The 27,466-nt window shown below is 32.9% G+C and overlaps 3 protein-coding genes across 3 annotated transcripts; 1 reads left to right on the top strand and 2 right to left on the bottom strand.

The window, feature by feature from the left end:
- LOC18604835 (respiratory burst oxidase homolog protein A) lies at window positions 48-5,201 on the bottom strand. Its single transcript, XM_007037507.2, has 14 exons — window positions 4,340-5,201; window positions 3,892-4,048; window positions 3,748-3,796; window positions 3,495-3,608; window positions 2,930-3,310; window positions 2,439-2,825; window positions 1,949-2,044; window positions 1,717-1,832; window positions 1,409-1,511; window positions 1,133-1,315; window positions 908-1,039; window positions 635-763; window positions 413-491; window positions 48-279 (listed from the first exon to the last, which is right to left on the bottom strand). The coding sequence occupies exons 1-14, from the start codon at window positions 4,662-4,664 to the stop codon at window positions 170-172; spliced, it is 2,361 nt and encodes a 786-aa protein (XP_007037569.2). The 5' UTR covers window positions 4,665-5,201; the 3' UTR covers window positions 48-169.
- On the bottom strand, window positions 9,299-14,477 carry LOC18604833 (ATP synthase subunit gamma, mitochondrial). The gene is made up of 9 exons (XM_007037505.2): window positions 14,225-14,477; window positions 13,521-13,564; window positions 13,256-13,408; window positions 12,250-12,363; window positions 12,019-12,146; window positions 10,758-10,880; window positions 10,525-10,644; window positions 9,818-9,939; window positions 9,299-9,629 (listed from the first exon to the last, which is right to left on the bottom strand). Exons 1-9 carry the CDS (start codon window positions 14,326-14,328, stop codon window positions 9,560-9,562), a joined length of 978 nt encoding a protein of 325 aa, XP_007037567.2. The 5' UTR covers window positions 14,329-14,477; the 3' UTR covers window positions 9,299-9,559.
- On the top strand, window positions 15,652-20,811 carry LOC18604832 (S-adenosylmethionine carrier 1, chloroplastic/mitochondrial). Its single transcript, XM_007037504.2, has 9 exons — window positions 15,652-16,030; window positions 16,549-16,664; window positions 16,756-16,813; window positions 17,026-17,175; window positions 17,687-17,897; window positions 18,356-18,401; window positions 19,587-19,701; window positions 19,818-19,890; window positions 20,241-20,811. Exons 1-9 carry the CDS (start codon window positions 15,880-15,882, stop codon window positions 20,473-20,475), a joined length of 1,155 nt encoding a protein of 384 aa, XP_007037566.2. The 5' UTR covers window positions 15,652-15,879; the 3' UTR covers window positions 20,476-20,811.

The following is a 27,466-nucleotide window of genomic DNA, read 5'->3' as shown; positions in this document are numbered from 1 at the left end:
CCATATGCATGGATTTCAATATACATAACATGTTTTTTCTTCTTTCCTATTGCTTCATTTCATGTTCAACTTGGCCTGCCTTTGAAAAGCCAACACACCATGCAAGACTAAAAAGGTTGTGCCATTTCCTATTGTGGAGATGACAGAAGTGGGAAAACAAAAAGATCTACTAGTAGTTCTCCTTATGAAATACAAATCTTGTGGTGGTTTTGGTGGAGAATTTGGTGCACAACCTCTCCAATTCTCTTGCTAATGCCAATGGTCCACAGTAGAAAACCCCTGTCCAAACCGAACACACTTCTCAGAAACCAGAGTAAAGAAGAAGAACCCACCTTAGAATGCTAATGGTTAAAAAGAGCATGGTAATAATATAGTTCTATGATGGTTGTTGGTGAAGGTAAGCTTTTCTCACCAATCCGTGCTCCTCTATGTCTCCGAGCCAAGTTTGAGAAGATGTTGAACCAATTTGGTCTAGCGAAATGGGTATGTACCTGAATAGTTTATCACTTGAGATTACAAAGTCTATTTGTATTTGCATAAGGAAACATCCTAGCTAATCCGGTCAACCTAACTATCAGTATCATTTTAGGATGGATATAAGACAGCACAAAATATTGGTTGGCATCATACTCACCGGAGTTCGAGAGACAATGTCCATTCCATTCTTGGCATGATACAGGGATTGAATAATGCTGATTAAAGCCGACCGAGCATCCCCCTCTTGATATACACTGGTTAGGAAATTGAATACCTCTACAACAGACTATAGAATTTACAATTGAGTAAGAAAAAGATTTGGATGATTTTCACTAGGATGAACATCTAAGTAAATTTCAATTTGTTAGTGAATTTGTTCTCAATACACACTTGGGGATAAGGAATTAATAAGGATTCTGTTGGGATTAACCTGCTTTTGGTTTGTTTCTGCTATTTCCTGCATGACATCCATGAACCAATTAAAAGAGCTTTGTTCTCTTGTAACCCAATAAAGATAAGCTTTCAATGGACCTTTCTCAATTCTGCCTTCCCCGCTGGCTGCCTACATAATGGTCAGAACACTTTCTGTCAATCTAAGAACAAAAGCATACTTGAATTGTGTTTCATAAGAACAGCTTGCAGATGAAGTTATTACATGATTAATGTTTGGTTTTTTGACGCGGCTAGCAAAATCTTTGAGGATGCTAATAAAGGGTGTGACCCCTATGCCAAGGCCAACCATCACCACAATATCATACTTGATGTGGTCTTGTGAAGCCGCACCATAAGGTCCATCAATATAGATTTTGGGATACTGCTTTAGTCTTGTTACTTGTGCCTGGAAAAACCAGATACAGGAGGAATAGGACATTCAGGTTTTTTGCATACTTATTTGAATACAGAACCTGTGGCTTTTTTCACATACGTTTACCTCCTGGAAGAGACTGTATAGCTGATAGCTCCAGTCTCCAAGAGTTCTGATATGCACACTTAAGTAATCATCCTTTGGTCCACAAGTTAGGGAAAATGGGTGCCTGGGAGAGAACAAGGCAAATGGTAAAAAATAATAGTATAGGATTACTAGGACTGCTATTCAAAATAATATTGAACAGTATCAGTAAGCTATTGCCAATCAACAAAGACAGAATAAAAGTTTATGGAATATCATCCAAATTAGCTCATCCTAATATTATAACAAAATTTTGTTAAATATTGAAATAAATACATCATAAAATTTACCATTCAAAGGGTGAAATTTGAGGGCACTGGATGAAAATGTACATGCCACTCTTGTGACTAAAACCTTCTGGTTTTCGCAATTTGAGGGACAACACTTTTCCTGGATACAGGTTTACCTGTATTTGGAATTAGAAACAACAAGAGAGAAATTTATATCAAGTTGATATGCATATAAAGTTCTCTTTGCATTTAACAATTGTTAAAGAAATTGAGATGAAGTTATATACTATACCTTCCAAATTTCCACCTCACAAAACCCTGATCTTATGGCTCGAATTATCCGCTCGCCAGCATATAATAGAACCGGTATGGCAATATACATCCATGTCTAAGAAAGAAGATTCTTAATATCACAACTCATGTCATATATAACTAATCAAATACTAATTCAGAAATTACATGGACTAGATGCTCTGAAATTCTACTTCATTAATCAATCAGGCTGCATTAGCAGGCCTTTAATCTGACCTGGAGTCACTCATCACTCAAACCATGTCCTACAGTTTAGTATGCATTCCTTCTACTAAATATAGAAATATCGAAGTGACATGAACCTTGTGATTGGTGACTTTATAAAGATAGACATTTATTGTGATAGGCACTAGTGAAAATCTTGTGACTTCATTTCAGTACGTTGCATGAAGTTGCAATAATTAGGAAAGCAATTATTCATGATCATAACATTAACTACATATAATCTCATAAAATCATGCCATTCTTACCGTCTTTTCAGTTAGATTATCTGTCAGGAAGAGGAACATTGAGTGAACAATGAGCAAAGCATACACCAGAATGAATAGATGGTGGGAGTACCAAAATGTATTATAACCAGTGACCTTCCGAACCGACCTTGGCAGCGGAGAAGTCTGGCGGCGAGGCCATTTTGTTGCTAGTGAGAATGCTATCATCATTACTATCACCATAGCAATTCCTGTTGCAACCTCTGTTGTGGCCAATATTTGGAAGTATGATGGTTGCTGATAGCCAAATCTAGCTGCTATAGTTTGTCGAAAAGTGGAACTATCAGATCCACTAATTCTTGGAAAATCACACGCAAGATGTGTGCCGCCATGGAGGAGAACACCAATCACTATCCCTCCTGCAATTAGCTACAAAAGCAACCAAAAAAGAAAAGTTGTTAACATGAATTTAATATGTCGAGTTCCAAAATATTCTAACTCATAAAACATTATATGTTGAAATGATGAATTACTTTGTGAAAATTGATGTTATCATTAAATGGAATAACCGAGTTGAACCCACTATTCTTGCGTAGCCATGTTATCGTATTTCGACAAACAGGGAGGAGAATCAGAGCCATGTTGAATTTCAGGGTCTCTGCTGCTCCTTTGGCAGTGGATAGACAGTACCCCATGACTTGGAAAGCTGTTCTATGGCTGTATTGGATGAATTTCCATGTGAAGAGTGCAAAGCAAACTATCAACCAAAACAGAATTATCCATGTCCGTCTCCAATAGGACCGAAACAAGATCTCGGCCTTTGACGTCGGCTCTAGTTTTTGATCCTTTTGATATGAAGTTGCAGAGGAGCCCTTTGGTAAGCTTACTTTGAAGAGACTTTCCAATTGAGATGGCTACCAAAATTATGGAAAAATCTCGGATCATAAGTTCGGTAACACAGTGACAAGCTAAGTAAAAACTTTAATATGCAACTTTCCATGGAACACTTCACTGTTTCATATTGAACACTCATGACAGATACGATTGTCCTGAAGGTTCTTCATTTACTAAATCTTAGTGAGGTTGAAATGGAAATACCTCGATATAGCCTCGGTGTTCAATGTCAAGCACTTCCATGATTAAACTAGCTTGTTCCTCAGCTTCCTCATGCTTTACTGACAACTTATTTATGGGAGCACTTAACAAGATAACCTGTAAATTGTGTCTAGAGATGTGAGAGGGTTTACTATGCATATATTGTCCAAATCTACAAAGACTCAGCTTGGCTGCAAATTTCTATAAACAATAACAAGTAAAAGAGTAAGGTAGTTCATTAATTGTTAGTTTTCACCTTCGTGATGTCCCTCTCATTGATTCTTCCATCCATATTTCTGTCACAGCTGAGGAAAATTACAAAAAGAGATCATTCAATTTTCATAAGCTGTATACCTGATTCAACATCAAAATTGTTGGGAAATGTAATGAGGATGATTACAGGTCAAAGAATAATTCTATCCTTGAATCCAACCAGGGATCTGTCATGCGACACCAATAACTGTGAAGTTCATTTTTTGTGATATCCTTTTTCCAATCTCTTCTTCCTCTCATTGCTCTTAAGAGCTCATTAGCAAATTCTGGTGATTCTCTCATTCCTACACCATGAAAGTAAATCGTAACTAGTAAATAACTTTTCGAGTTATGTCACTTGGGGAAAAAAACAAAACTAGGATAGGAGTATATATTTATAATTCTTTTACAATTATAAAATCCAAAAGAGCAACATGGCAAAAGCAACTACTGCATGTTCATCTGCTGGCTATGAGAGCACTGCTACGTGGCATTGTGATGGCTAGCTACCTACATTAACATTGCAAGCAAGCATGGTGAAAGCCTGGGAGGCCCTGGTTTTCCAAGACAAATTTAGCTTTATATGTAATTCTCACCTATGCAAGAACCAAAATCCGACCACTTCACAACCGGTTCATGCCCATTTCCGGTGATAGCAAGCCGGTTGAACCGGTTCTCAACAATCCTCCACTCGTTCCCTGCAGTGTCGACGAATCTCAGCCGTTCACAGTCAGACAAGCTGACTATGGATATCCCTCTACTCCCCATCCTATATGGCAGAGCGGTTTGCTCAACCGGAGAGCAGGTAAGAGGCACAACGCTAGCACTAAAAGAGGAGCAGGAGGAGGAAGAAGAAGATGGTGAAAGAGCTAAGTTAGCTGGGTGCTTTTGAGCTGATTGAGACCCTTTACGTATCTCCATTGAAGGCTTTGTGTTTCCCTCTTGTCCTATATTCTCCAAGTAACGATGTTGGGTTGTTTCTTTTCTTTTTGTTCTTGAGAAAATGACTGTATAGGCGTTGGAGTTGGTTTTTTCCTTGGAGGAAAAGGAAGCGACGAGCTGAGATGTTTTCAGATTTTGGTGCTCAAGTTTGAGTGGATTTGATCAATGGGAGAGAAGGAATAAGAGGAAAGAAATGGCATTGTTTTTGCTGGAGAAGCGATGGAAGGTCATGAGTTTGGTTTTGGAAAGTGTTTTGGCTTTATTGGAGTTGGATGCGGTTGAGTGTGCAGAATGAAAAGATAGAAAAAGTTGAGGAGCTAGCGGAAAAGATACTAATATGTATCTTCTTCGGTTTGGTAGGAATAAGATGCTGGGGATGAGTTATTTTAAGGCAAAGAGGTTTTGTTAGAAATGGAGAGATGGGGAATATAAGGTTAAGTGAGAGCAGGTAGAGTTTAGAGGGGAATCCATGAAAAAACAAGGAAAACCCATGCATGAAATTGAGACTTTTTATATAGAACCAAATCTTCTCCTAATCTCTTAATTTCTTGCTTGGTGAAGTGGTGGGCTGTGTGTTTGGTTTGTATAACTGATTAATTAAACAGCTCTATACATCTATGCTCTCTCTTAATGCATGGGTTCATTTCATGAAGATTATATACCCACAAATAATTAATTATATGCATGCACTATATGTATATATGAAGATTGAAGGGTAAGCTTTTTCTGGTACCAAAGCCAAGTGTCAGCTTTCAGAAGTGTACGTGCAACCCCACTTACGTAGCAAGGATATTGCATTTTAATTGAAGCTGTATTAGGCAAAATGCAGTCCTTTTATGCTTGTTTGCACCTGCGACTAAAATCTACCATGATGACAAGGTTCTTACCCTATTATATTTTGTACGTATTATAAACCAGCCTTGTTGAATACCAAAAGTAGCAGTATAGTCATTATTTACATCCCCATTATAATACAAAATAGTATCTAAAAGGAAGGTAAGAGAAGAGTTTCAGTAATTTAGCTGTTCCGACTTGAGAGCAAGCAAGCAGAGCATGGATGCAGCAGCTTCTTTATGCTTTAATCTGATGTAAGGAGAATACCTCAAAAGCGACAAGTGGATGTATGTAAGGAAGGAAGCACTTGTATATATATATATGTTGGAGTATTTAGTTTCAATCTTGCATTGCACTTGTGGTCCTAGTTTTGTACATTACATAAAGGGTTCGAAACCCTTGAAAACAAAGAGTCTAGTCAAGTCGAAAATATGGGTTTAGAGTGCTGCATCCCAATCTACACTTGACTAATTAGTTTGGTGTCACAAATAGTGGCACATATAATCAAGGATTAATTCTTTTTCAGTCATGTCAGTAACCTAACATAGTTTTCTTTACATATATTTGAAAACTGTGCTATAATTGTTTCATTATCAATATTGTTAAATACATTTTTTAATTTGGATAATCAAACAAATAATCATTTACCAAATTATTTTCTGTTTGATATAACAAATTATCTGCTATTTTCATTACTAAAAAAGTTCTTTCTTATATATTTTCATCTCCAATTTTGTTTTATTTATTACACATTGACTCTTGAATTCCTTTTTTTAATGGGGTCAATCTATATGATTAAAAAAATACACTTACGACAAAAGAAAATTATGTGGTCAAATTTACAATTTACCCTTAATCTGTAAAAAAGAAACTTGATAAAAATCAAAGGAACTTCCTTTGTTCAGGTTGTACTGGCAAAGATTATTGGGGAATTGGTCATTTGGAGGTTTGGGGTTCTCACTTGGTTTTGTGATTCTGTTAATAAATTTGGGCTACATAAAACATTCCTTTTGCTATTGGACTCATAGCATTTGGTCTTGGAATATATTGTAGAGCATTCTGTATATGCCTCTTCTTGGCACTCTCAAAGTATTTGCTCTTACTCCTCCAAATACTCTACCAAACGCACCTCCTCCTATACTTGGCATGATCAATTCCTTCTTCAACTGCACTTTTTCATGGAAAGCTTGGATGCTGTGCTGCAAGCTTTGAGGAGTGCATTGGGTCGCTCTAAGGGATATTGTTTCTTCTTTCCTTTTATTCACATCAGCATGCTACTTGTAAAATGCTTTTCTATGCCATTCTCTAGTCCTTATGATTATCATCAATGGTCCTTTTTTCTTCTCTTCCACACCCCTTGGGCCTCCTTTCATTCTCTCATTATCCAGAGCGATTACAGTAATGCAATTCTTTGGACTAACAATCATTTTATATTACCTTGGTGAATAAAATATATTTCAAATCACAGTGTAGAATTGTAGGTCTATCTTTCATGCATATATTGTTGACTAAAACTCTTTGTAACTAATTATTGCTATATGTAACTCTAATTAGGGACAGGAAATACACTCATTGTCCTAAACCCTCCCTTTGAAATTAAATCACTAGCAAAACCTCACTTGTTTCTAGGATAGAGGTTTTAAATGTGAATCTCTATTTTCTTAATTTAATTAAAATTAAAAGTTTTCTATGAGCAAATAGCATACCTTATAATTTGAAAAAAAATATTTTAAAAAATTAATTTATAGCAAACTAGAAGGAATGATCATTGGAAAATGTATCTTTGTTATGAAGAGTATATTTCTATAGAAGAAATAAATTAGAAAAATTAGATGGATAAATTGTAATACTGATTATAAAAACAAATCATGACTTTCACCTAGGTTTTTTTTTTAAAAAAAAAGAATAATAAAAGAAATAAACCTTTAAAATATAGTTCAGTGTTGATGCCTATAATTTCATAGATAAATTTGACAATGCAAATTGATTTTCCTTTTCAAACAATGTTAATCAAATATACATAGTTTGTCAATTTAAATTAGATTTTTTTTTTGTTTTGTTTTAATTTTTAGGACCCACCGACTTAGATTTCCTACTCCAATTTGGTATGTATAAACCCCTGTAAGAATCAGATTTGCAGCCCTAGTCTATTGAGAGAAAAGCATTCGAAGCCTCATCAATGGCAATCACAGTTGCTTGCGACTTAAGCATCTACGCAGCCGACTTAACTTGGAAATACCCATTTTTCAATCTTTCTGGTTTTATTGAGTTGCGCATTCGATCGAGCTACCAACTGCTAATCAAGACTGAGGAAGGCCTTGAATTCCCTATCGATGATATCACCAACCCTGAGCGTTGCAACTTCTTCGCCATCCCGACGACCTTTGTTTTCCTGGAAGAAAACGAGTTGTATGTTGAGAAGACGCTGTCGAGCTTAGGGTTTGATGACAGTGCATGCAAGTTCTTGGCTCCAAAGATGGCAGAGTTTGCAGTGGAAGTGGCCGAACGAAGGGGTGCGGGTGAGATGGAGCAAGGGTACGCCACGGTGGCCGAGGTGGGGATTGTGAAAGCTGATTATATTGAGAAGGAAGAGCTTGCAAGGATTGCAACCAACTTGAAGGGTTCGGATATCTGCAGTGGGCCGGGAGGCAGACATTTTGATTCCAACATAGTAAATTAATTTCATTATGAAAATTGCAGTAACATGATTCTTTGATTAGCATTGGTTAGTGGCGTTGAATTCATTAAGAACTTCCTTTTTGGGTCTGACATCATGTTTATTTTACTACTTTCTTCCATATTATTTGTTGCTCCGTCTTTGTCTTACCCTCTGTGTTCCCTTTTATTGTATGCTAGCTGTTTATTACTGAACCAGACATTTCATCCATTCAATACTTTAAACAATATACCTTGCATAACCCATTTATAGTTTATTATTGACCTCATGTTACATATTAACAAACAAAATATATATATATATATATATATATATGTAAAATTAGATTTTGCATAATTAATATGAATATTAAATGTTGAGCACTGAACTGAACAAATGTTTGCTCGGGCTTGTCCGAATGCCTTGCGTTGGTTGAATGTATAGAAACGGTAGAAGGTAGGTCAAGGTGGTGATATTAGAAGCGGTTTTAAACACCAAATAGCTAGAATTATTTGCATATCACATATACCTATTTCTATTATGATTTTACTTACTTACTGCTAAATAAATATGCACAACCTGCATTTTAAAGAGGTTTAATGTGGTTTAATTATTAATGTATTAAGTAATATATATTTAACACTTCTTACAAGGGTAAATAGTTGCTATAAAACGGAATACACCAGATAAAAAACTTAACAATTTATTTACATTAATTAATTATTCGACTAATTTGTATACTGAAAATGGTGTAATGAAAAAAGAAGAAGCTTAAATTACATAAAATTAATACTTAAATAGCTGAACCTGTGTAATTCATAATTAATATATTGAGTTTGAATACTCTAAAGGAAATTTTTTAGTTGTTGCTTTTAAGAATATAATACTATGACATCAAAAGTTTTTAAGAGCTAAAAACTTGCCACGTGGGAGATTGTTTTGGAAATGATGTGTGCATGATGAAAGCTTTGTTTCTCCTGGACCCCTATGTGCCGTCTATCCTCAAAATTGTAAGTAATCCATCTGACAAATCTGTTAGCAAAGATTATCATCTCTATAAATCTGTGCCATTGAGCATTTGCCTTTAAAGATGAAATGAATTATTCATTACCAAATGCAGCTCTTTGGTCAAAAGGAATGCAAGGCAATAATTGAAATAAGGATTTACATAATCTCTCTGTTGCAGCCTCAACCATCAACAATCAAGTACAATTTTAAAGAAAATGAATCTCAACATCATAAAAATAATTTTTATTCCCAGAAACCAAGTTTTAACACTGGGACATTATTGCAGTAGCCCAACAAAAAGTTCAAAAACCAAAAGTGTCCACTCAGATTTTTAATTCGTCACCATCAGAACAATCTAGCAGAAGAAATTTTGCAATTAACCCTCCAGTGCTGATGCTCCAGATATAATCTCAATCAACTCGGTGGTAATCGAAGCTTGACGGGTTCTGTAACACAAGTATATACATCAGCCATGAAAAGGAATAAAAACATGTAAATGATGCTTCACACAACATTAGTGACTAACAACACTAGTTAAAGTAAGCAACTGATTCACATGAAACAAAAGCATATGTGCATGTCTGCATGTATGCCTGTGAAAGAGGGAGGGAAGGAGGGAGCGAGGGAGAGAGACCTGTTATATGTAAGAGTAAGGCGATCAAGCATATCCCCGGCATTTCTGCTTGAGCTATCCATAGCAGACATCCTTGCCCCTTGCTCACTACAAGCATTCTCCAACACCGAATTGAACATAACCTGGGGGAAATATGAGAATCCTTTTATGGTGGATAACAGAGACTATAGCACATACCAGTAGATAGGGAAAAAAACACAAAAGACAACTTTAAGTTTATGTTTTCGACAGATTACTGACTAGTAAGACGATAAGGTGGCTTATGCATTAATCAAGATCACAGGCACAAAGGTGCCAAATTCTCTTATCAACTCTTTGTACTTGGTAATCCAGATTGATTTGACAAGGAGTAAGGCCTTTGTCCCGGTAACACTGATCAGCAGAATTTGCTATAAAACTAGTAAACAAGTGAAACTTAGAGCTCTATCAAAACCATTGGAACCTAATCAATTAATTATTTATTTTATCTCCAAAATCATAGGAATCATTTCAATGATAAGCAGTACCCAGCAAGCGGTTCTTGTCATCATAATACAGCTCTCTAAGACCTAGACCTAGAGTGTCAAGTCAAATTCACAAATTTTAAAGATGGAAGTTTTGTTCATTAAATGCTTATATCCGATTATTCATAGTTCATGCCTTTATGGTATGACTTCCATTCAGAATAACAAGAAATAAGGACTTCTGTTCCAAACAGCAGGACTTACACAAGAGAACTGAAACTCCGTCAAATTTTGAAGTATTTCACCCTTTGTCTCACCACCTTCTATTTCATACGAGTCTAGATCACCAAGCTTTCCCCCAGCTTCAGCTTCCCTTTCAACAATCTATATCAACATATCACCAATAAAAACCCAGCAACTAGAGTAGAGCAACATTTGACAGGAAAAGAGAACAAACAAGTACAACTATAAAGCTGAAGGATTCTTGTCACACTCACTTCAGGTGATAATACAGTTGACACTGTTGGCAGGAATGAAACTACTGAGTGAAACTTGTTGAAGACAATCCTCAAAGCGTCGAACTCCACATTCTTTAAGATATCATCAGCAAGAACGGAGACCTGATCGAAATTTCCAGTTTATCAAAAGAGATCAATGGTAAACACAGTCAATCACAATCTACAAGCAGAAGACAAAAAATGATTGAAGAGACAGTGATGCAGCAAAGAAAGTGGTTGAGGCAAGTCAATATTCAACTCCAAGAAAATTTGAAATTGCAGTCTTTGTTAGATATTGGACAGAATTACAACATTATTTAAGCTAGAATTACGACATACTATATATATATATATATATATATATATATGTTTACTTGGATTTATGAATCTGGTATTCCAGTGATTCTTGATATTCTATATAAATCTTATAATTTGAGTAGAAAGGTCTATTTAAGGTTTCCTTCCACTATTCTGTTTTCCTTCACAGTTTAGATCTTCTTCGAATCGATTTTGGTAGCTCTTACTTTGGATATTCTCGTTGTGAAAGTAGGATTACTAAAATACTAAACATATACATGATAGCTAGCTCTTTAAACTACTACTATTATATGAGAATTTTGCAGCTGTTTATGCTCTTTAGGGTTGTGTGAAGAAATTCCTAACGCTATATGTGAAGCCTTTAAGGCCTTTGGTGGGAAGACTGAGGATATCTGGTGTGAAGACCAAGGTGATCTTGGTGTAAAACCCAGATATTATCCTCTTCCTATTCTTTATTTTCCAACACTCTGACAGATAAACAACCTCAAAGCATCCCAGGGAGTGCCATCTATCAAATTCTAACCAGATCCACACCAAAACAACATCCAAGCTTCACCCCTCCTTAAATTACAGTTAAGGCTACTATTCACTTCCCAGGCCAGCAGGCAGGTTGAATCGTTATTTTTTTTTTCACCCTAAAAATGGAGTCTTTTTCTCCCATAATTATCTTCTATCATCAAATTAAACACTATAAAAATAGGTTCTTGCCCACCACATGGCCAGATTTTTTTAATTTGATAGAACCCCAATTCCTGGACTACATCACAAGGAACCAGTCAAGAAACATTACATTCACTGAAACATAAGATGTAAGGTCAAACAAACTGCATAACCAAAACACAGCCTTAAACAAAGAAAAGCATTCAATATAGCAATCAAAATTTCAACTTGTACAAAAAGGTTCTTTCCTTGGAAAATTGCAAATAAAAGCAAAATGACAGACCTGAGTGTAGCTCAAAGGATTCTTCTGCAGCTCAGTTATGATTAACTCAATGTCCTTTTTAGAGTCACGAACCAATTGAGCCTTTGCCTTCTCTCCCAAGATAACATATTTTGTTTCGTTTTCAGGACCTGCAGCAATAAAGATATGCAAGTCATAAGAAGCATCCAATAGGACGCCAACTATCAGAAAAACAAACAAGCAGAAAAATATTAAGTTGCTCAGAAGATATACCAGAGTTTAACTTGTGGAGAGCCTTGCTTATCTTGACAGATGTAGAGTTAATTCCACCACAGAGACCTTTGTCTGAAGATACGGTCACAATAACATTCTTCTTAACATCAACACCTGCATTGTGACAAGACATATTTATAAAATGAGGCTGACAAGAAAATATACTTTTGATAGAAGCAAAAAGATTATTTTACAATACAACAAAATTGTAGAAGGATAAAACAAGAAAACGAATAAGCAACGACCCTATAACCTTAACTAAGCAAACTTCCAAAGCACATTTGACAGTATTAACCAAATTTACAGGTCAAGCTAAAGATTTCCCTTCAGATAGCAAGAAAATCTATTAGTTTCCAGTTTTTTAAAACTTCAGGTTTATTGACTATTATTCATAGAATACCACTCTATTTCAACCTGAATCAAGTAATGCTACATAATTAACCTAGTCCAGCCAGGTATTATTGATAACGAGCTAGTTCCACAAATAGCGAGAGCCTCGTTAGAGTTTATATTCTTTTAGAGCAAGGCCATGCACATACCACCATGCTGCATGATTTTATGAGAAATCAAAATCATGATTACTCCGCCAATCAACCGAACCAATGATGTATTTTCAATGCAAAATCCATCTTCTAGAATTTATCTACATATATAAATCTTAGGACAGAAAAAGAAAAATACTCACCTGGTTCTCAAACAAACAACCCTACAGAGCATTTAAAAAAGTGCAGCTAATCTGCTCACATTGCTCTGTTATCAATAAAATATCAAACTTACAATTGCGTAAACCTTCTGGATAAAGAGGGAATATGTAGGATAAAAACTAATCCACTGCCACTGCCCCATATGATTCACAACATGAGCACCAATGTGAGACAAATGGAAGACAGCACAAATTAACAATTGACATAACAAACATTCAGCAAAGTGCAATGAGAACACAGAGAAATTCAACTGAAATTTGCTCAGTAATTGATACATATCAAAGGCTTGTTTATGGACATACTGGGAGTATCGCCAAGAAGTGCAGTAAATGGCTGCCAGAGGCCACGGGAATTCTCAGCTTTAGTTTGAATTGCTCTCAACTTTGAGGCTGCAACCATCTTCATAGCCTTTGTGATTTTCTGAATATTCTTGACACTCTTCATCCTGTTTCTAACTGCATGTATAGACCACCACCCAAATTATATTTTTCATCAAGATAACATGACAACCATGTATGTACAACAGCAGATGACAAAGAAACAAAAAAAAAAGGAAACAATTCTTACCAACTTGAGTTGAAATATATCGAACTCCAATAGGACCCTCAGCCCTGCCATCCAAGTTGATTTATTTAGTAGTTCAAAGCACATAAAAGAAAATTGTAAAAATATAAATTTCGTTATAAATCTTATAAGGTTCAATTAATTATTTGATATATATATATATATATATACATACATACAAATATATCTTTTCCCTTCTTTTGAAAATTTAAATTATTGAATACACCACTACCAACTGGTTAGCTCAATTTTACATACATATTCAATCGCATTGGCCAAAAAACCACTATCATAAAAAAATTATAGCATTCATTTCCATTACCAGAGAAATATTAACAGAATTAAAAATTATTTAAAAAATGTTCATTTTATAAACAAATTAAGGAATAATATACACAGAATTAGAAAAAAGAAGGAAATATTAAAATGTGTCATACAAAACTTCCTTTCCACAGCAACAATGCAAAATCTAATCACTTAAATAAGCCAAATAGAAATGATTCTCCGTTGGGTCACCAAGAAAGAAAAAGGAAAATGCACCATTTGTCCGCCAAATAAAATGGGGAAACGAAAAAAAATCAAAACCTCTTTTTGCTTTTGCCAGAGTTGTTAACCGTAGAAGCAGATATCAAGGAAAATTAGGAGAAATGCGATCAGAACATAGAGATAGATGAGAAGGTGAGACATCAAGAGGATGAGATCCGTACTCGCGAGTGGGAGCGAGAGGAGAGGATCGGAAGGCGGTGATTGGGCGGGGAGAGATCAGAGGGGCGAAACGCCTCCCTTCGCGTCTGAGCGCAGCCATCGCCATCGTTTACCGAATCGGACAAACCCTAGAAACCCTTACGGTCGCGGATCAAAGTTTTTTTCGGTTTTGTTTTTTGTGGGTGTTTTCACGGAGTTGCTTTGTTGCTCCCTCAGGTCAGTGTTTTTTGCTGCTATTGTTAAAATGAGAATATGGGGATGCGAACTCCGTTTTTTGGCAAGGAACAATTTGATAATGCAAAGGAACCGAGGAAGATTACCAACGGCACCGTTTTCTTTCTTTTGTGCTTTTGATTCAAATAACTATGAAATGTTATTTAATAAAAAATATTAACAAAGTATTATTTACATAAACATTTAATTTAATGATAAATACATATATTGTTCTTTGTACTGAGTGCATTTGATTCCCTTTTCCTCAACATAAAAAAGAGTACCAAAATTATTTTAGTTAATTTGTTCATTAAAATAAAAAATAAAAATTTAACAAAAAGTTAATTAATCATGAATATATTTTTTCTTATCTTCTAATTAGGCGCTTGAATATACTTTTTTTTCCAATTTTTGATGCACTCCAATATATTGACACATATATACTCTTTAATTAATAATTTCAATTTTATCTAAAGAAACACCAAATTAATCTCACCTATTTTATCATTTATTTCATATAATGGAAATTTAGTAATAAATTTAACTAAAAAGAATAGTAACTAACTTTAAGGCGTTTACTATTATGGCTCTTGCTATTTGTGTGTATACATTTGTATTTTTGTTTATGGTAAAAGGCTTGTAGTTATATATATATATATATATATTTTTGCAAGGCCTTATAGTTCTACACCCGAGTAATAAATTTTAATGTGTTTAGAAATAAATATAATATTAGAAAAAACTTTTAAATTATTAAAAAAATTAAATATATATATATTTTTTTATTACATTCGACTAATTTTATAAATATTTATTTTAAAATCAAATAGATCCATACAACCAACAATTGACTAATTAATATTAATCAAAATATTACTTCTTATTTTATATTCATGTGATGTTGACATAAAATTGACGTAGATGGTAAAAATATCAAATCATCATATCATCATGTCATATTAATATATCATATTTTTATTAAGTGATATAAAATAATAAGTAAAGTTTTGACTAATAACAATCAATCAAGAATTTGATTAAATATACTAAAAAATAAAAATTTATTTTAACTTTTATAAATAGTTCAAAAAAAATTTTAAATATTATTTTTTTGAAATATTATTGAAAAAATATTATTTATTTATTTATTCTATATCGATCATAGAATTCAAGAATCAGATATAACAAGTAGAAGAAGTTTCGTTTCCTACAAGAAATTTGCTTTGAAAATTCTATTCCTCCCTTCCCTGAGGGCAGTCGAAGTCTAGCAGTAGTCCAATACCGCCGCAACCATTATTAGCCCAATCCCATTCCCATTCCCATTCACGTGCCTTTGGAACGCGTGGCTTTCATTACATCCTAAAATATGCGTCTGTGCTGAATAACAAAACAAAAGAAATTAAAAAGCCCTCTTTAAACCCTAAACCCCAGTGTGACAGTGAAAATGCCTGCAAAGAGAAAAGAGAAGGAGACAGAACTCTGCAACTTCAACTTCAATCTTCAAATGACGAATAATAGGTCAACTTCCAGCAATTTGGAAGCCCCGTTATCTCATATAACCCACAAAGCAACTCACGATCAAAATCACTTCTTTGGTAAGCTGCTTTCTCCTATGTTCTGTTTGGTTCTCAGGAAAAGGTCTGAAAAACTTTTATAAATTACTTGAACTGTTTTCTTATTCCTCAATGCGCCTAAGGAAAGAAAAGAATGGGAAAGAAGCTTCACTCATTTTACCTAGTGCAATGCTCTGTTCAAACAGAAGAGATCTATAATTGGCCCAGTTGGGTTGTTTGTGGTTCATTGGATTTTGTCAAAGAAAGAAGAAAAAGAGCAGGAGTTCTAAAACTTTAAACGAAATATACTTTCTTGCCCCGTCCTGGATTTCCTTGTTGAAGTGAAGAAATGGAATTAGTTTTTGTTTCCAAGTAGTCTTTTTAATGCGAAATTCTTTTCTTGTCTTAATAATGAAATGTGAAAACTCATTTTTTGTTTGATGTTTTTCTGTCTTAGTTAGTCTCATTGATGTCTTAACAATGGGCTTAAAAAAGAAAATGCTTAAATAATCTATGCAGTTATGGATCTTTTTTGATGGAATTTTATGATGTGGATATAGTGTGGAGAGAGTTCTTATGGGGAGCTATAGCTGGGGCTTTTGGAGAGGGCATGATGCATCCCATTGATACCATAAAGACAAGAATTCAAAGTCAAGCTCTTCTTAGTGGAAGTCTGGTATGATCACATAGAATTTTCTACTGGATTTCCTTTCTTTTGGGAATGTTTGTTTGTCAATGCTTAAAAGTATACGGCTTATTGATAGCAGAGCCAAAAGAGCATAGTGCAAATGGTTCGAACTGTCTGGGTGGCAGATGGCTTAAGAGGTATATTCAATCACTTCTGTTTATTTCGCTGATGGCCATTCCATTATTTTCCATTTTGCAATAATTCTACCTTTTCTGTTTTATTTATGTGCTGTATGAGTGTGTGTAGCATGATTTGCTTTGGACTTTGATTAGTGGTTTCTTTCATTAATCAATGTGCTGTTATGCATGCACCATGTTATGTAGTTTGTCTGGACTGATCATGTTTGTAGGCTTCTACAGGGGAATAGCTCCTGGAATTACTGGATCTCTTGCTACTGGAGCAACATACTTTGGTTTCATAGAGTCCACTAAAAAATGGATTGAAGAATCACATCCTAGCCTTGAGGGCCACTGGGCACATTTCATAGCTGGAGCTGTTGGTAAGCTATTCTGGATCTTTATCTTCTTTTAGTCATATTGTTCCATCTAGTTTTCTTGCTTCTCTAACTCCATTGATATTAACTTACTAGTCATTGCTCACTTTTAGAATGGGCTTCTTGTGTCCCGTTTCTTTTGCACAACTTTGATAATGAAATTTAGTTGTGGATGCATATGGAAACTGCATTCTATGTGTCTGATTTTGCTTGAGTAATTGATACTTGATCTCTTAATGGGTCAAAAATCTTTGTTCTTTTCCCCTGATCTGATTGGTATATCTTTTCCTCTTTCTTTTTTCCAAATTTTGAATATGTCTTTCTGTTAAAATTTGATTTCCAAGTAGTCCTTACAACTGAGAGGATGATGCTTGGTTCCAATGCGATGGAATCTTAAATATTTTCCGTTTTGACTTATAGTTGTTGCTGTACCTGTAAATAGCATTTCAGAGCAGAAAATTTTATGATATGTGATTCAAACTGATTTTCTACCTTTTAAACTCTCTGTGCATTTCAGGTGATACACTTGGTTCTTTTGTATATGTTCCATGTGAAGTGATGAAGCAACGCATGCAGGTTCAAGGCTCGAGAACATCTTGGAATTCTGCTATCATGAAAGACAACATGCAAATGAAATCTGGTGCGCAGATGTATGGTTATTACACAGGAATGTTCCAAGCTGGCCGTTCAATATGGAAAAAGCAAGGGTTAAAAGGATTATATGCTGGGTAAACATTTCTTTCTTTGTATATTATTCTTTAGTGTTGGATAAATACTTGGTTTTCCACATGCATACAAGTACCTTTGTCCAAACTCCAACCACAGATGCTCATATGCATGCCTAATGACATATGTACAATGATGCTTAATATTGTACTATCTGCCACTTCTGATTTTAACATATCTTAATTTCAAGGAGTTTATACAAACTTACATTTTAGATATCCTGAGTGCACTCTCTTTATGTCTCCCTTCTCTTCCCTATTCTTTTTGTTGTTCCGCATGTATGGGCATCTAACAGTATGTCTCCTAAAGTGCTATAAGCCTCCCAGGTTGGAACCATTCTGAATGAGATGATTTTAACCTTAGGAATAAGAAATTTTTCCGGAACCTGGAGTACTCTAAATTGTTGATGAATTTCATCTGAAAGCACAATTGTACATTCTTTTTATGGTTCCTTTTGCAGATACTGGTCCACACTGGCAAGGGATGTGCCATTTGCTGGTCTTATGGTATGTAAATTAGTTTAGATTTAGCTGCATACGGTGTCTATGTTTGTTCTATCTGAGTTTGCTGTTACATACTTCTTTTATTATAGTCATTTTAGCATTATTTCGGTTTGATGATAACTTTCTACTAGTTATTCACTCTTTAGAAGGGAAAATGCTTGATCTTAAGGTCTGACGAATAGGTAAGGAAAATGATCTTCAAGGTCTTATCTATTATCTATTAAAAAAACCTAACATTTCTTTCCACTTTTTCTTTTTCTTTTTTGTTTTCTTTCTTCCTCTTCCTTTTTTTTTTAAAAAAAATTTTGAATGTGCAGCTGTGTCAACAGTCAGTAAATGCTCAAGTTGAAATGTCTTATGTCATCATTACACAATTAACTGAGCACCCCATCGTGGTCTCTCCTCTTTTCACATGCGATATTGTCTATTGTGCTTCTTGTGTTCGCCTGGCCCTTGTTGGTTGCGTTCTTTCTCCATGTATAGAAAAATAGCTCATCATTAAGTTCGCATTTCATTTCTTGGCATTTATATGTATGTTTTTCTATATGCATAAAGTAAATTACCAGCTTGATTAGTTCTGTGCCTCAATGGAGGAAGAACTGACTATTGATAATATTTTTCCCTTTTTATATGCTGAACTGTTGTCATTTTGGAAACAAAATTCCTCTGAAATAGTTCTAGCTTATGTTCACCCAATGTGCATCTTTAGTGCATGTTTGGCCTAGCTTTTTTTTCAGCTTATCTAGCTCTTAAAAGCAAAAGCCAGGCCAAACATGATTTTTTGAGAAGCTCTTTAAAAAAAAGCAGCTTTTTTTTTAAGAACAAAATTTTTAAAAAAAGAGCTTAAAAAAAAGCTACAAGGAGGAGCTTTTTCTTCTCTTCTTTTTAAAATGTAAGAGAATTTTTATTTTTGTTCCAAAAATATCCTCATTTATTAAAAATAATTACAATATTACCCTTTCAAAAAAAAAATACCTTCTATGATAATTTTAACAAAAATTATAACTTATAAAAAAAAACTTATAAAAAGAAATTTATCAAACAACTTTAGCTTAATTTTAAAAGCTATTATTTTTCATAAGAGCTTCATAATAGTTTTTAAGTTAGAAAAAAGCTAGGACAAACAGGCTCTTAGTTTCAGTAGTAAAGGGGATTAATGACCCTGTATTTGTTGTCACTTGAATGCAGGTTATGTTCTATGAAGCCCTGAAAGATTTGACAGAGAGAGGGAGGCATAATCTGGCTCCTAATCTCTATGTTGATAGTTCTATTGAGGGACTTGTTTTAGGAGGATTGGCTGGCGGTATGTGTCCTGATTTGGCTTCATCCTATGTCATGCAGTTTTAATTTCTTTTTGTAATGATTGAACTCAGAATTTATCGGGCCCCAGATGCAGTTCATTCTTTATATAATTTGCAGGGTTTAGTGCATACCTTACCACTCCCTTGGATGTAATCAAGACAAGATTACAAGTTCAGGGATCATCTGCAAGGTATCAACTGTCATGTCTTTTAGAATTACAGTGCAATTAATGAGCTATAGTTGTGGACTAAAATCGTCTCAAGCATCAGAAATTTATTTCAATTTCTTGTGAGATTAATTTGATAGTGCCATCATTTATTCATAGTAGGGACTTTGACAAAGGGCACAGTCTTTAACCATAATCCATCTTGTATTATCTGACAACAATCATCACATGTGTTAATTGTGTTGACTGTTTGTTCACCATCATGTCTTGGACCAAGTCTCGTCATGCATGTTCTTTCATGGTTATGCTTAAGCACCCTCCTTTGTGCTATATGATTCTGAATTTGTTATATTGTATCATTGTGTACTATTTAGCTATAATGGCTGGCTGGATGCAATGGGTAAAATCTGGAAAACCGAAGGTGTGAAGGGAATGTTCAGAGGAAGCATCCCCCGGATCACATGGTATATTCCAGCCTCTGCTCTCACCTTTATGGCTGTTGAATTCCTAAGAGATCATTTCAATGAAAAACTAAACAATGGCAATCTGCAAGATGTTACAAGCTTGTCAATAGAGAAACCTGAATCTTCTTTTCGGAAGGTAGCTTGAATTTTAGCACAAGACTCTGGCTGTGAAGATGCAAGACTAACCTGTCGAAGAAGCGCAGACTTTGTTAGACATGCTTAATTGTAATTTTTTGGTGAGGCCAATAGAGAAGTCAACACATATACAACATGAGAAAGATCTTGCTTTGAAGAGAATGAAATTGGAGTAATGACAATTTTGAAGGCTTGGATGTGTTGCAGCCCTTCTCCTCTGCCTATACGACAGGCACAGGGCAATGCCCCATATTCCTATTCGAATCTCATTTTTCAGCTTAAAGCATCATAGAAATAGATGTCTGTTGTAAACTTTCTAATACAAAAGAAGTGAAAGAAGAGTTAATTCTCTGTTGCTACTGTGCCATTCTAAAGCATTTTTCCAACTCTCTTGTTTCCTTTTTTGTTTAAATACCAGAAAGCTTGGAACTATGATATTTTCTCAATTAAGTTTTTAACTTTTTATCGCAAGTTAAAGAATTTTTTATTTTTGATTTGTGGCTAAATAAATTATAATTTCCTCAAAAAATTAATCATAATCAAATTCAGTATTAGTTGATATTTTTTATTTACGTGACTTATAATGTGGTTGACGTACTTAACTATGTGGCAGTTATCATGTAGTTATTAAGTCATATATCATATGGGTATAAAATATTAGATGACGATCGATTTCATGATAATTAAATTTTTGTTAAAATTAAAGATTTATTCGATTATAAATTAAAGTTTAAAGATTTGTTTAGATACCAAAAAAATGTGAGAAGTTAATTGAAAAATGATCATAGTATAATATTTTGTTATTATTTAATTTTTTTTAAGTAAAAAAAGTATGGCTTGTTTCTATGTAAACGAACACTTCATAATTGGGTATATGTATTAACCCAATTAAATAAGATTAAGGTATTTAATAATCGGGTTGGATAGGGTGCAGGTAGTAAAATTATTCTTAGTTATAGGTTTGAGTTGTTATTTTATGATATCTACTAATCCAAATCCAATTATAAATAATTATTTTTAATTTTAAGCATTTAATTTTATACATATTATTTTTTATTTATAAATTTTTTCATAATTAATATAATACTTTTTAAAATTTGTTAATTATTTTAAATATGATTTTAAAATTTATTTTATTTTTCATAAATTAACTTTAATTTATTTTGATAATGTACATAAAAAATTAATTTAAATTTATTTTAATAAAATAGGTAATGAGTATGAATATTTAAAAACATTAAGGTAAGAGTTCAGATAGCAAGTTAAAATTAAATCATTTGACTATCTTATAAAATAATTAAATTCGAATTAATGTACTTAAAAAATAAAAAAAAATATCTTACTCGTTTATATTACTATTTAGGGATGAAACATCCTGAATAGAGTGTGAAATTTGAATGTGGCTTTTTCCACCTAGAAATCCATATATCAAGTGAATATCGAAATTGCCTAAGTTTTGATTGACAATGAAGTTAAACTACAAAAGACATAGTAATTAAAAGCAAATCGGGACTCTGAAACTAATTCGGAAAACATACTTGTTGTTGGGTTAATCAACCCAAGGAATTCAAAAACATATATAAGTCTCCTAATCCTACTCCTACCTATCCAATTACTCTTCTCTTCCCAATCTTCAATTTTCAACTATATAAATTACCATACAAATGCGTAATCTAAAACGCACTAATTTAAAAACAATTAATTAATATAAATTATGACTTCGGAAAACCGGTGCCTGTACGAGGTGTTAGCCCTTTCCCTGGACTTCACCCAAGACGACATCCGCGCAGCCTACAAAAAGCTCGCCCTCCAACGCCACCCTGACAAACTTGTTCGATCCGGCCTTTCTCAGGCCGACCCCACCGCCCAATTACGAGGTCCTCTCCGACCCCAAAGAGCGCTCCTGGTACGACTCTCACCGCTCCCAAAGGGAGTACAACGTGGCAGTCAGAGGGTTAGCAGAGTTTGTTAAGAAGAGGGATAAGAGAGTTATTGATATGAGCATGGAAAGGAAGGAGGAGATGGAGAGGAGCAAAGAGGAGGAGAGGGAAAGGAAGAGGAAGATGGAAAAGGAGAGGTTGGAGAGAGTTAGGGCATATGCGGAGCCAGAATGGGCGAAAGTTGAAGAACAAGAAAGGGATGATTGGGATGAAAAGGAGGAGAAAGCAGTAGAGAAGGAGGAGTTGTATTGTGTGGCGTGTGGGGAGAAGTTTAAGAGTGAGAAGCAATGGGAGAATCACGGGCAGTCAAAGAAGCACAGGGAGAAACAAGTGAGGAGTAAGAAGAATGGCAGTGAAGGCACGAAGAGTGATGTGTAACCAAGACGAAGAATGGCAGTGAAGGCACGAAGAGTGATGTGTAACCAAGACAAAGAATGGCAGTGAAGGCACGAAGAGTGATGTGTAACCAAGACAAAGAATGGCAGTGAAGGCACGAAGAGTGATGTAACCAAGACAAGATTACAAGCTCAGGGACCATCCACAAGGTAGGGATCAACTGTCATCTCTTTTAGAATTACATTGAGCCATAGTTGTACAACTAAAACCATCTCGAGCATCAGAAATTTATTTCAGGTTCATGTGAGAATAATTAATTTGGTAGTGCCATTTCTTTATTCATGGTAGGGACTAATTTGTTAAAGGGCACAGTCTTCAACCATAATCCATCCTACTGTACTATCTAACATGTATTAATTCTGCTGACTGTTTGTTCCCCATCATGCCTCATGCATGTTTTTTGATCATGGTTATGCTTAAGCACCCTCCTTTGTGCTTATATGATTCTGAATTTGTTATATTTCATAATTGTGAAGTATTAGGTATAATGGCTGGCTGGATGCAATGAGGAAAATCTGGACAAGTGAAGGCATGAAGGGAATGCTCAGAGGAATCATCCCCCGGATCACATGGTATATTCCAGCCTCTGTTCTTAACATGGTTGTTGAATTCCTAAGACGTCATTTCAATACAAAACCGGGCAATGGCAATATGCAAGATGTTACAAGCTTGTCAATAGTGAAACCTGAATCTTAGCTTGAATTTCATTTTTAGCATAATACTCTGGTTGTGACGATGCGAGACTAACCCATCCGAGAACCTTTGACTTTGTTAGACATGCTTAATTGTAATTTTTTGATGAAGCCAATAGAGGAGTCAACGCATATATTAGATGAGAAAGATTTTGCTTTGAATAGAATGATATTAGGTAGCTTTTGGTACGAGGATTATGTTATTGTATTCCCAACCAAGCTGACGCATTATAAGATTGTAATGCAATCACATAACAAGTAATGTATGCAGTTTGATTGCAGTAAAAAACTAATGTAATTTGGTATTGCAACTTACTCGCAATGCTACCAAACTTGATTTGACAATTTTTGTTTTTCTATATTAGAAACAATACCAAAATTTTCTTCTAACATAATCTACCTTTATTTATTTGATAAGTAATTATTTTTTGATAAATATAAATATATTAGCAATAAATATAATCAAGCATAACATTTACAATTTATAAAAGAAAATAAACAAAATTAATCAATAAAGTCCCAAATCTTAATTTTTATCATTTTAAAAATTAAAAAACTTAAAAATAATTTTAACTTTTTGGAAGGAAAATCTATGAAATTTTAAAAACATAAAAATAATTTTTTTTATTTTTATAAATTCTAAAAAGTTAAAAATGAAAAACTTAAAAGAATTTTTAATTATTTAAAAAAATTCTAGAATAATAAAAAATAGAAAATTCATAAAATAAAAAATATATTTAAAATTTTTTTAAAAAATAGAAGATATTCTTTTTTATGCTCATAATTTATAAAATTATAAAAATTACTTCCTTTTTGTAATTTTTAATAAACTTTTAAAAATAAAAAATATTCCTTTTTTACTTTCAGAATTTTTTCAAAAAATCTCTTTTTGGTTTTTTATTATTTTGATTCTTTTTCAAAAAATAATTATTTTCATTTTTTAACTTTTCAGAAATTTTTTAAAATAATGATAATAATAATAATAATAACAATATATTTTAAAATTTTAAAAATTGCCAACAAATAAAAAAATTTTCTATTTAATATTAATATGGATTTGTCTTGATGTTTGGTTATTTGTTGAAAATTTTATTTAAAAGATGATATCATATAAAGGTAATTTTAAAAATTAATATTATATTTTCACAAGTGCTTGTAAATTAAATACTATAATAATATCTTTCGAGCATTTTAATATACCAAAGGTTAGGGGTGGACCTACATAAGACAAGTGGTGTCACATGACACCATTTATTCACGAAACTGTAAAAAATTTGTACTTTTTATATTACTTATGTTAGAGTTTTATGCCGTTAATTATATTAATGAATTTATTTAATTTTTTACAATTTTGTAAAGAGTAGAGTCAAAGACTCCAAGTCAAAGTAGATTTATCAAAAAAATAATTTATATACTAATATTTAATATTAAATGGAAAGACAAAAAAATCCTTCTATAATTGAAATATTAATAATTTTTAATTATTATTATTTTTACTATGACATCATTAAAAAAAATTCTTGAGTTCGCCCCTGTCAAACACTGTAAAGTTATTTTACCAGCAATCATATTTTCAATAATCACATTTTTTATAATATAATTATATTATAAAATATCAAACACAAAAATAATGACAATTTTGAAAGCTTGGATGAGTTGCAGCCCTTCTTCTCTTACTGTAATTGAAGGCGTGTGGGATCATACTATAGGCACAGGGCAATGCCCCATATTCCTATTCGAATATCTCATCTCATTTTTCAGCCAAGGTATCATAGAAATAGATGTATGTAATGAACTATCTTATACAAAAGATGTGAAACAAGAGTTAATTCTATGTTCTTGCCGTGCCATTTTGAAGCATGTTCCCAGCTCTCTTGTTTCCTTTTTTGCTTAAATACCAAAAAAACCTTTGAATTATGACATTTTCTCAATTAAGTTTTTAATAATTTTTATTGAATCCAAACAAATTTTTAATTGTAATGGAAAATTAATCCTTTTATTTCATTATGTGACAGTTTCACATAGTTAGGTTAATTATATGGCACGTAAACTTAATTGAGTATAAATTATAATGGCATAATATTTAAAAAAGTTTTTAAACTATTTTAAAAAATTTAAATAAATTTTTATATTTTTATTACATTTAATTAAGTTTTTATATTTTTATTTTGAACTAGATAAGTTTTTATACTTTTATTTTTTAAATCAAATAAATCTTTATACTATTTGTCTGTTTATAATATGTGGTTTTGACATGACATACTATACATATTATAATTGATGATGATGTGACATGTTGACATATTATAATTGATGATGACATGATATATTAATTTGTTATAATAACATGATCATTTGGTATTTTTTACTTTCTATATCAATATCCTGATAGTGTTACGTGGATATAAAATAACAAATAATAATTAGTTAATGAATACTCATAAGAACTTATTTAATTCAAAATAAATAAAATTAAACTTAATAAAAAAAGTTTTATTTAAATAATATAAGAGTTTATTTTAGTACTATGTCAATGTAAATTTATAATGAAAATTGAGGTGCACATATTGATTGGCTAAGTACATAAATAAACCCCCAAATTATACAAAAAAGTTAATTTAGCCCATATCTTTTTATCGCATTTAAATAAGCTTTCAATTTTTTATTTTAAATCAAATAAACCCCTCACATTAATCATTAACTAACGAAAGTTAGTCCATGTCACGTCATTTTCCACATGATATGTTAACGTGTCATCTTGATGACACCAATACCACGTGATGATGATGCGACATAAAAAATTATTGATTAGAAAGTAAGTTTTTTCTTTTTTTTTATTTATCTAAATGAATGTTCAAAAATTATTAATTAGGGATTTAAAATAAAAAATTAAAAAAAATTAATTACTTCAAACTGATTATCATCACTTTCTTCAACATTCTCTAAATCCAACGTACTTTATAGTCAGAATGCCCTTTCCTTGTCTGTTAATTCTTATTTCTTTTTTTAAAATTGTTCTTTTGGTAGTTTTGAATTTTTAAAACATATGGGGACAAAATCTATTTTTGTTAATAAATAAAATTCAATACCATCAAATTTCAGAGAAGAAAAGAGCATTGAATTTTTCTTATAGATTTTAGGGAAGAGAATAGAATGATTTGACTTTTTTTTACAAATTTTAGAAAAGAGAAAAGCATTGGATTTTCCTTACAAATTCTATAGATAAGAAGTGAAGGATTTGATTTTCTTTTATAGTAGAACAACATTGTGCATCTTTACTAGTTTCAGTATTATAAATGTTATATGTCCTATTTTTACTCTTTCTCATCTCAAAATCGTTTATGGATATTATCAAATTTCTCTACACTCGCTTTCAATCAAGCAATAATGACATCAATCATATTAGAAAAGTTGGATTAAATTTTTTTTTGTTAGGAATGATGGTTTTAATTAAAAAGATGGTAAGCAATGAAGAAAGATGGTAATCACTTTGAAATAATTAGTTTTTTTTTTAATTTTTTATTTTAAATCTCTAATCAATAATTTTTAAATATTTTAAAAAAATCTCAATTTTGAGTTAGTAATTTTTGATGTTACGTCATTTATCATATGACATTAACATTATCAAGATACTATGTGACAAATAATATAGTATCAAAAATTATTGATTGTACTATTGATTAACTGAAGTTAATCAATAATTAGTAAGAGGAGTTTATTTGACTCAAATAAAAATATAAAGATTTATTTGAATGTAATAAGAGGATAAAGGATAAGAATTAAATTGAGTCTTTTGATATAATTGGAAGGCTGACTTGAGCATTGAAGGAAATTGATTTCAGCAACTAATTGCATAACATACTTGTAATTAATAATATTTCAGTTTATCAACCAAAGGAATTTAAAAAGACGTACAATTGAAGCACCTAGGAATAGTTTGAACTATATAATACATATATAAAACTATTATTAT

Source organism: Theobroma cacao, chromosome 3 (genome assembly GCF_000208745.1).
Source record: "Theobroma cacao cultivar B97-61/B2 chromosome 3, Criollo_cocoa_genome_V2, whole genome shotgun sequence".
Taxonomy (NCBI): domain Eukaryota; kingdom Viridiplantae; phylum Streptophyta; class Magnoliopsida; order Malvales; family Malvaceae; genus Theobroma; species Theobroma cacao.
The sequence above is the reverse complement of the archived record's forward strand: the minus strand, read 5'-3'. Positions and strand labels throughout refer to the sequence as shown.

What these genes read in the sequence shown, in the direction of transcription:
- LOC18604835 (XM_007037507.2), bottom strand. Translation starts at nt 4,664, where the DNA reads ATGGAGATACGTAAAGGGTCTCAATCAGCTCAAAAGCACCCAGCTAAC. An exon ending in CAAATTTCACCCTTTGAATG is followed by an intron (nt 1,512 to 1,716) that starts GTAAATTTTATG and finishes GTTCTCTCCCAG; the next exon opens with GCACCCATTTTCCCTAACTT. An exon ending in CAGAAACAAACCAAAAGCAG is followed by an intron (nt 764 to 907) that starts GTTAATCCCAAC and finishes TAAATTCTATAG; the next exon opens with TCTGTTGTAGAGGTATTCAA.
- LOC18604833 (XM_007037505.2), bottom strand. Translation starts at nt 14,328, where the DNA reads ATGGCGATGGCTGCGCTCAGACGCGAAGGGAGGCGTTTCGCCCCTCTG. An exon ending in CCTCTCGCTCCCACTCGCGA is followed by an intron (nt 13,565 to 14,224) that starts GTACGGATCTCA and finishes CTTGGATGGCAG; the next exon opens with GGCTGAGGGTCCTATTGGAG. An exon ending in CAACTGTATTATCACCTGAA is followed by an intron (nt 10,645 to 10,757) that starts GTGAGTGTGACA and finishes ATGTTGATATAG; the next exon opens with ATTGTTGAAAGGGAAGCTGA.
- LOC18604832 (XM_007037504.2), top strand. Translation starts at nt 15,880, where the DNA reads ATGCCTGCAAAGAGAAAAGAGAAGGAGACAGAACTCTGCAACTTCAAC. An exon ending in CTCTTCTTAGTGGAAGTCTG is followed by an intron (nt 16,665 to 16,755) that starts GTATGATCACAT and finishes TATTGATAGCAG; the next exon opens with AGCCAAAAGAGCATAGTGCA. An exon ending in TTTCATAGCTGGAGCTGTTG is followed by an intron (nt 17,176 to 17,686) that starts GTAAGCTATTCT and finishes TGTGCATTTCAG; the next exon opens with GTGATACACTTGGTTCTTTT.